Here is a 10,000-nt window from a genome sequence, read left to right as displayed (position 1 = left end):
TGCCTCACCACCGCTTTTGTTACAAGTGTTTTGGGCACAGCTGAGGAAGCAAGTCCTTCGTCGCTTTGCTTTGATATGTGGATAATTGGCTTTTCCTCCTTTGTAGATTGTGGCCGAGTCGAGGTGTACCTGGACACCTCATGGAGGAAAAGAGATAAACAAAGGGGATTGTCCCCAGTTCTCTTGCTCCGCCCTGCTTTTTTTTTTTTTTTTTTTTTTTTTTCTCGACATGCAGAGAGAACGTGGGGCGGTATTCTTATCCAAAACGAGAAAGGGAGTGGTGGAGAACCAGGAGTGGTAAACAAATTTTTTAAGACCATCAGGAACGAGCTAACATTCCTTTATGAATGAAGATTTATCTCTTAGCATAAGATAATACCATGTGCTATTGGTCCGTAGGGGTGCCAACACTCATAGTCTTGGTAGTTGACAGTAAACAAAAGATTTCGTTTTATTTTTTCACACATAATCGAATTATGTCAGTGACAAGTGTTTCCATCTTTGTTGCTTGGTCAAGAATGCTCATGAGAATGCCGAGGAATTTATTTCTTAAATTGTATAGCAGAGTATAATGTGACTCAATAGAACTATCTATCTAGGACCAAAAGATTACAAAACAGTCCCTCATAAGGATCTATACCAACAGCGTTGTTCACGAGCATTCTCCCTACCCAAAACCCAGGGTATAACACCAAAGCTCTCGTATATATGTGGATGGCCTAATCATAGTAGCACAGCACAACAACTGCAGAACAACTGAAAAAAAACCAGACGAAGTAGACCTGTGGTTGACTCAAAAGAGAATGTCAGCATCACCTAAAAATCAAATGTCGGTGACTTTGCTTTATCCCGACAACCATGAGCCAGAGAAACGTCCAACATTCAGTCCGAGCGGACAAGCTCAGCAACTGAACAAAAACCTAAAAATGCAAGGCCTCACACTTGATACGTACATGCCCTTTAGTCCACAGACCAAGGACCTCACAGTGAAAGTAGATAAGAACTTGAACAAAGATCAATGAAAAGCAAAGGATTTGGTCAGCAGAAAGAAACCCTAATTCCAGTTTGTAAATAACTTCAGAAGAACTACAATGGACTATTCCTTTTCAACATAGTTCTCAGCAACCAAGAAAACATACATCCAACAGACAGTACAAACAAAGCACTAAGCATTAAAAAAAAAAAACTTAACTGACCACATATCATCAGAATTCAAGGGTTTTCCCATCGAACAGCACATGAAAATGGCAGGCACACAATTCTACGCTAGAGCCTTTAATCTCTCCCATTCTTCCCACCACATCACACAAATACAACGGTAAGAAAATCCAGCATCATACCATGTAGATTTCTACAACAACTTCCCAATAGTACCCCAGAACACATCCATACAAAAAGATATACTCAGATCACAAAGCAAGTACTCCAAGACAGATCCCCAAAACCCGACATTACATCATATCCCCCAGACATTAGTTCTACTGAGAAATCACTCCCCTGACAGGCGTGCAAGCCACCAGCCAGTACTAAAGAATTACCGACACAGAATCGGCCTGGCCCGAGACGGACACCATGCAGAAGACAATGAACATCTCATTCTACACTACCCCGCTCTCACCTTGTCCAGACATCAGCACAACATTACCTCCTTGAGTGACATGTGGGACATGCCGGTAACCTGCAAGCCGTAGGTCTCCTGTAAGAGTGACCTGGGGTTACGGATTGATTGATTGAGATATATGCTTTACACTCCATATGCCGCCAGGTGATTCTATTCACCCGACAGAGCCTCATGGCAGTCAGGAGGCTAAACCAGATCAGTATAGTTAACCATAACTTGCTCATTTACATTATTTGCCAAAATTTAAACTGAGGTAAATCCCTTTAATTAACCCCCCCACGTTTTTCATAGATTTTCGGTTCCTGCTATCGCCAGACGATTCTATTCAGTTGAAAGGTGGACAGCAGGAACCGAAAATCTGTGAAGTCCGTTGCTTTACTGAAGGATTAAGGTTTCTTTTATCTACGGTTCTACTTCAGGGTTATATAAGGTATACGAGGTATAAAATATGCGGTTATATGTATATGTGTATATACATGAAGTCAGCCAGAATTAAATTATTTAACTATTTGGAAAGGACTGCTGTTATTGCTATCATTATCATCATCATTACTATTATTATTATCATTATTATTACCATTATCATTCTTATCATCATTATTACTATTGCTCTTATTGTTATCGTTACTCCTGGCGTAGGGTCTCCGGAAGGCGGTACTGATCGGGTCTTTCGGTACGATGGCAGGGGCATGGCTCAAGTGCGCCTCCCTGCGGCCCGACCTCTTCTACGTGACCTTTGCTGGTCAGACCATCGTGGCCGTGTCCCAGATCTTCATCCTGGGCATTCCGCCGCGCCTGGCCGCCGTCTGGTTCGGCCAGGACCAGGTCTCCACCGCCTGCGCCATCGGCGTCTTCGGTAACCAGGTGAAGCACTAGGTCCTCCTTCTGGGGAGTAGGGGTTCTCTCTCTCTCTCTCTCTCTCTCTCTCTCTCTCTCTCTCTCTCTCTCTCTCTCTCTCTCTCTCTCTCTCTCTCACACACACACACACACACACACACACACACACACACACACACACACACACACACACACTTTCATTCTCTCTCTCTCTATCTATCTATCTATCTATCTATCTTGTTTTTATTATATAAGGAGAGCTGACAACTGGCAACTGCCTCCCCTTCCTGCTACTATAAACCGGTAACATACAAACAGTGCCACTCTAATACAACACAGGAAACAGTCCAAAGTTCCCTCCCAGAGAGATCTATGGGAGGGGCCGCGGACCGTTACTAGCCACTTTTGGGTTGCGGTTTCCAGTCAGTGAAGCTCAAGGCAACTATAATTACTTTTGTTTATCATTGTTATCATTATTGTGTAGATGTGAGAAAGCTATAGGGAAAGGTAAGGATTGTCTTTTGGGCTTTTATGAATCTGGAAAAGGCTTATGACAGGGTAGACAGAAAGGCACTGTAGGAGGTATTGCAGATATATGGGATAGGAGGAAAGCTGTTAAGAGCAGTCAAGAGTTTTACGAAAGTAGTAGAGCTTGTGTTAGGATTAGAAATGAACAGAGTGAGTGGTTTGAGATAAAGGTGGGACTTCGTCAGGGATGTGTTATGTCACCCTGGCTGTTCAATTTATAAATGGATGGGGTGGTGCGAGAGGTGAATGCAAGGGTAGTGGGTCAGGGGTTGGAGATGGGTAAAGAAAATTGAGAAAAGTGGGAGATGAGCCAGTTGTTGTTTGCTGACGACCCTGCACTTGTAGCAGGATCAGAGGAGGGGTTGAGGAAGTTAGTCACAGAGTTTGAGAAGATGTGCGAAGGAAGGAAGCTGAAGATAAATGTGGGTAAAAGTAAGGTGATGAGATGTACAAGGGCAGAAAGTGGCAGCAGACTGGAAGTGAGTAGGGAGAGAGAGACTGGAGGAAGTGGATAGTTTTAGATACTTGGGTGCGAAGGTAGCAAGAGAGGGAAGAGTGAAGGTGGAGGTAGAATGTAGATTGAGAGAAGCAAGTAAATACCTTGGTGGATTAAAATGTGTAATGAGAAATATACATATGGAAATGGATAATAAGAGGAGATTGTATGAAGGAGTGGTTGTGCCGACAACACTATACGGGGCAGAAATATGAAACATAAGAGAGGAAGAGAGGAGTTTGAATGTGTTTGAGATGAGGTGCCTGAGAAATATGATAGGGGTTACTAGGCTAGATATTGTGAGAAATGAGGAGGTGAGAAGGAGAACAGGGGTGGAAAAGGAGGTGGAAGATAGGGTTGATGAAAGAGTATTGGAATGGTTCGGACGCATGGAAAGAATGAGTGAAAAAAAGATTAGTAAAAGAGGTGTGGAAGGCAGAGGTGGAAGGAGTAAACATGAGGGGTCGACCCCTAGGATGAGTTGGATGGATGGGGTAAAACTGGCATTGGGAAAGAGGGTAATGTCTGTTGAGGAAGGACGGGAGAGGACAGAAGATAGGGGTGAATGGAGAAGGGTTGTGTATGGATGATGCTGTGATGCATGAGAGGGAGTGGGTGGGGGACGGGGAGTGAGGGAGCATGTATGAGAAATAAATTGACGCAGCCCGAAGGGATTTCTCCCTGTCTTCTCCTTTTCTGCATGAGGGTACGGAGAGGGGGGGGGGGGTCGCCCATTTAATGAAGCGGCATTGCAGTGGATGTGCTATATCTTGTGACACTGCTTCTGACCCAGGGCAGTAGACAAGATGCAGGGATGACCCGTCATACAGGAGGTGCCAAGATAAGAGGGAGGGAAGAGGGTAGAGGGGAGTGGAGTATGTAGGGGATGGAATGGGTGGGAGTGGTTTCTATGTCTTTGTCTTTTGGCTACCTCCCTTGTTAGGGGGAAAAAGCCTTTGGTATATGTATGTATTATTACTATCATTTTTGTTATTATTATTATTATTATTATTATTATTACTATTATTATTATTATCATCATTATTATTATTATTATTATTATTGTTATTATTATTATTATTATTATTATTATTATTATTATTATTATCATCATCATCATCATTATTATTATCATTTTTGCTATTAATATTATTTTTATTATTATTATTATTATTTTTATTATTATTATTATTATCATTATTACTATTAGTATTATTATTATTATTATTATTATTATTATTATGATGATGATGATGATGATGATGATGATGATGATGATGATGATGATGATGATGATGATGATGATGATGATGATGATGATGATGATGATGGAAGGGTGGCAGATAGAGCGTTAATGGACTATATAGTGATGACCAGGAGTATGGTAGGAAGAGTTAAGGATGTACATGTTCTAAGGGGAGAGAGTGGGGGAATATCAGATCATTTTCTGGTGGAAGGTAAATTGAGAGTGGAGAATATGTGGAGAAAGAGGAAAAGGGCAGAAGGTAGGGAGGTACCTAGAGTGAACCGCTTAAATGAGAAAGAAAAGGAGAATGATATAAGAAGAAGCTGAGAGAGGAGTGGGAGGGAGTGAAGGATAGAGTAGAACTAGGAGTGGAGGAGGAATGGGGATGGTTCAAGGAGGGAGTCATAAAGTGTGCAAAGATGGTGTGTGGAACAAGGAGGGCGGGAGGAAATAGAAGGAAGGGTAGTGAGTGGCGGGATGAGGAAGCAAAGAAGGGTGTAGAAGAGAAGAAGCAGGCGTTCATAGATTGGCTTCAAATTAGGATGAGGGAATCGCATGAGAGGTACAAAGTAAAGAGAAGGGAAGTTAAGCACAAGATAAAGGAAGCAAAGAGGAGAGCAGATGTGAAATGGGGTAAGAGTATGACTGAAAAATTCGAAAGTAATAAAAAGATGTTTTGGAAAGAAATTAAGGGAGGAAGAGGAGGCGAATCAAGTAGAGAAGAAAAGGTAAAAGGTGAAGATGGAGAGATGATAATAGAATAGACGGCAGTGAGAGGAAGGTGGGCAGCGTATTTTTGAGAGTTGCTAAATGTGAAGGAGGATAGGGAGGGAAAGGTAGTTGCAGTGGGAAGCGCTAAGAAAATGAGTGATGAGTGAGGAAAATGGAGGAGAAATAGGGAAAGATGAAGTGAAAGCAGCTGTTATGATTATGAGAGCAGGTAAGGCACCTGAGTTGGATGGATGCCATGCAGAATGTCTGAAGAAAGGAGGTACAGTTATGGTGGAGTGACTGGTGAGGTTATTTAATGTTTGTTTAAGAGAGGGTAGAATACCGAAAGACTGGAGGAGTACCTTTATTGTTCCGCTTTACAAAGGAAAGTAGTTTCAGAGGGATCAGCTTGTTGAGTGTAGTTGGGAAGGCTTATGGGAGAGTCTTGACTGAGAGGATTAGGAGAGGAACAGAGGGAGTAATTAGTGAGAAACAGTGTGGGTTTAGGACAGGTAGGGGTTGTGTAGATCAGATTTTTGTGGTAAGTCAGATATGTGAGAAAGCTATAGGAAAAGGTAAGGATGGTTTTTGGGCTTTATGGATCTTGAAAAGGCTTACGACAGTGTAGACAGGAAAGCACTGTGGGAGGTACTGCAGATATATGGGATAGGAGGAAAGCTGTTAAGAGCAATCAAAAGTTTTTATGAGAGTAGTAGAGCTTATGTTAGGATTAGAAATGGAGAGAGTGAATGGTTTGAGGTAAAGGTGAGACTTCGTCAGGGATGTGTTATGTTGCCCTGGCTATTCAATCTATACATTGTTGGGGTGGTGCGAGAGGTGAATGCAAGGGTAGTGGGTCAGGGGTTGGAGATGGGTAAAGAAAATGGAGAAAAGTGGGAAATAAGCCAGTTGTTGTTTCCTGACGACCCTGCACTTGTATCAGAGGAGGGATTGAGGAACTTAGTCACAGAGTTTGAGAAGGTGTGTGAAAGAAGGAAGCTGAAGATAAATATGGGTAAAAGTAAGGTGATGAGATGTACAAGGGGAGAAAGTGGCAGCAGGCTGGAAGTGAGCAAGGGAGAGAGACTGAAGGAAGGGGATGGTTTTAGATACTTGGTTGCGAATGTGGTAGGAAAGGGAGGAGTCGGGGTGAAGGTAGAATGTAGATTGAGAGAAGCGAGTAAATGCCATGGTGGATTAAAAAGTGTAATGAGAAATAGACATCTGGGAATGGATGCTAAGAGGAGGTTATATGAAGGTGTGATTGTGCCGACAGCACTGCACGGGGCAGAAACATGGAACATAAGAGAGGAGAATGAGTGAAAAAAGATTAGTAAAAGAGGTGTGGAAGGCAGAGGTGGAAGGAGTGAATATGAGGGGGCGTCCTAGGACGAGATGGATGGATGGGGTAAAACTGGCATTACAAAAGAGAGGAATGTCTGTTGAGGAAGGACGGGAGAGGACAGAAGATAGGGGTGAATGAAGAAGTGTTGTGTATGGATGATGCTGTGATGCATGAGAGGGAGTGGGTGGGGGACGGGGAGTGAGAGAGCATGTATGAGAAATAAATTGACGCAGCCCGAAGGGATTTCTCCCTGTCTTCTCCTTTTCTGCATGAGGGTACGGAGAGGGGGGGTCGCCCATTTAATGAAGCGGCATTGCAATGGATGTGCTATATCTTGTGACACTGCTTCTGACCCAGGGCAGTAGACAAGATGCAGGGATGACCCGTCATACAGGAGGTGCCAAGATAAGAGGGAGGGAAGAGGGTAGAGGGGAGTGGAGTATGTAGGGGATGGAATGGGTGGGAGTGGTTTCTATGTCTTTGTCTTTTGGCTACCTCCCTTGTAAGGGGGAAAAAGCCTTTGGTATATGTATGTATTATTACTATTATTTTTATTATCATTATTATTATTATTATTATTATTATTATTATTATTATCATTATTATTATTATTATTATTATTATTATTATTATTATTATTATTATTATTATCATCATTATTATTATTATTATTATTATTATTGTTATTATCATTATCATTATTATTATTATTAATATTATTATTATCATTATTATTATCATTATTATTATTATTATCACTATCATTATTATTATTTGTGTATACATTGTGACGAATGTGGATAGGAGGTAAAGGGAACACGGGCTGAGGGAAATAATTTTATTCCTGACTAGTTTCGCCTGAGTGGCTTCTTCATAGGAACATAGTTTGAAGTCAAGTTGGTTAATACATATATGGCAAAAGAAGATTAATAAGATCAGGATGTGGCGTTTACAGAAACCGACGAATAAAAATTACTTCATTCATTACTACAGTGCACATAATAAGAGGACAAAGACTGGTGTGCTGATAGGCCTGTTCTTAAGAGCATTTCGTATTTGCAGTAACGAATTTCTAGCGGATGAAATTAAAATGATTAAAATAACTTTTGAAGGACTCAAATACCCCAAAGGATTACTTTGCACCCTGGAGGAGAAGGCATGTAGTATACTACGCAACAAAAGAGAAAAGTCCAACACTAAGTATTGGGTGGTCCCAAATTCCAATCTAACGAGAGACCTAGACAAAATCTTATCGTCCTCCAACATTCGTCTTGCGACTTCCATAGGTACGAAAGTGATGGACCTTTTAATCAAGAAAAAAGACCCAACCTTAAATATAAACAGCGTAGTATACGAAGTCCCGTGTGGCGGATGTGACAGAAAATACATCGGTGAAACTAGCAGAGGCTTAGACACCAGATTAAAAGAACACCGAGCAGATGTAAGACATCACAGGGTTAGTAGTGCAATAGTTAACCATGTCGACGAAAGAGGCCATCTACCAAAATGGGACCAGGCAAAAATTCTCATGGATAACATTACGCGGCAAGAAAGAAAGGCAATGGAGTCCGTTTTTATCAACATCCATGATAACATTAATAAGAGGACTGGGGATTTAATATGGACTAAAGCAGCAGCATACTTTGTCGTCATGAACAATAAACACAGAGCCCCTGATCCAGACGGACATTTCAGCCACGCGAATACCAACAGGCGGATAATTGGTCCACCCGCTGTGATAGCCCGTCACACCGACAGATGAGGTCGAGTGGGGAACCAACCCTATACTTTGCCACGTTCCTTCTTTTGCCATATATATATTGACCAACTTGACTTCAAACTATGTTCCTCTGAAGAAGCCACTCAGGCGAAACTAGTCAGGAATAAAAGTATTTCTCTCAGCCCGTGTTCCCTTTATCTCCTATCCACATTATTATTATTATTATTATTATTATTATTGTTATTGTTATTATTATTATTATTATTATTATTATTATTATTATTATTGTTATTATTATTATTATTATTATTATTATTATTATTATTATTATTATTATTATTGTTATCATTGTTGTTGTTGTATCATTATTGCCATCATTATTATTATTGTTATTATTATTATTATTATTATTATTATTATTATTATTATTATTATTATTATTATTATCATTATTATCATTATTATTATTATTACTATTACTATTATTGTCATTATTATTATTATCATCATTAGTAGTAGTAGTATTATAATCATTATCATTATTAGTAGTAACACTATTATTCTTGTTAGCGTTGCAGTAGTAGTGATAAGAGAAGTAATGATTGTATTGGTATAATTTTGGTTCCCATTACAGTTGAATTTCGTATAATCTCAACTAACACCAAAGTCGGATGAAAGAAAGAGTTGAGTAAGCGAAACTATATATTTCGATTGCTAACTGCAATCCTCTTCAGTAGTACAAAGTGGAAGGAGGATGCTGCCTTAAATAGCAACCTCTTACAAAGGAAAGGGAACTTGGAAAAGAATTGTCACTACCCCAACCCTTATTTGACCTGAGGATGACATGAGGTCGCCTCAGGGGGAGGGAGAGGAAACTTGTTGACAATTTGTTTGGTGATAAATAATCCTGACCCTAGATATAATATCAGGATTATTCATCACTAAAGAAATTGTTAGTTATGATTTACAAATGTGTTACTACTGGAAAAGGCTTATGATAGGGTAGACAGAAAGGCACTGTGGGAGGTTATGCAGATTTATGGGATAGGAGGAAAGCTTTTGGGAGCTGTCAAGAGTTTTTATGAGAGTAGTAGAGCTTGTGTCAGGATTAGAAATGGAGAGAGTGAGTGGTTTGAAGTAAAGGTGGGACTTCGTCAAGGATGCGTTATGTCGCCCTGGCTGTTCAACTTATACATGGATGGGGTGGTGCGAGAGGTGAATGCTAGGGTAGTGGGTCAGGGATTGGAGATGGTTAAAGAAAATGGAGAGAAGTGGGAGGTGACCCAGCTGTTGTTTGCGGACGACACTGCGCTTGTGGCAGGGTCAGAGGGATTGAGGAAGCTGGTGGCAGAGTTTGGGAGAGTATGTGATAGAAGAAAGCTAAAGATAAATGTGGGTAAAAGTAAGGTGATGAGATGTACAAGGGGTGAAAGTGGCAGTAGACTGGAAGTGAACATTAAGGGAGAGCGACTGGAGGAAGTGGATAGTTTTAGATA

The 10,000-nt window shown here is 40.7% G+C and overlaps 1 protein-coding gene across 1 annotated transcript in view; it reads left to right on the top strand.

Annotated features, from left to right (window-relative positions):
• Positions 1–10,000, top strand: part of HisT (Histamine transporter) — a 154,299-nt gene that overhangs the window by 99,568 nt on the left and 44,731 nt on the right. Inside the window, exon 3 of the mRNA XM_076182949.1 lies at positions 2,261–2,485. Coding sequence (XP_076039064.1) covers positions 2,261–2,485 — 225 coding nt within the window. The remainder of the gene's footprint in view (positions 1–2,260; positions 2,486–10,000) is intronic.

This window comes from Oratosquilla oratoria, chromosome 3 (genome assembly GCF_046742065.1).
Source record: "Oratosquilla oratoria isolate Oo_2021 chromosome 3, ASM4674206v1, whole genome shotgun sequence".
NCBI lineage: Eukaryota > Metazoa > Arthropoda > Malacostraca > Stomatopoda > Squillidae > Oratosquilla > Oratosquilla oratoria.
Note: the sequence above shows the minus strand (reverse complement) of the source record. Positions and strands in the feature narration are given on the sequence as shown.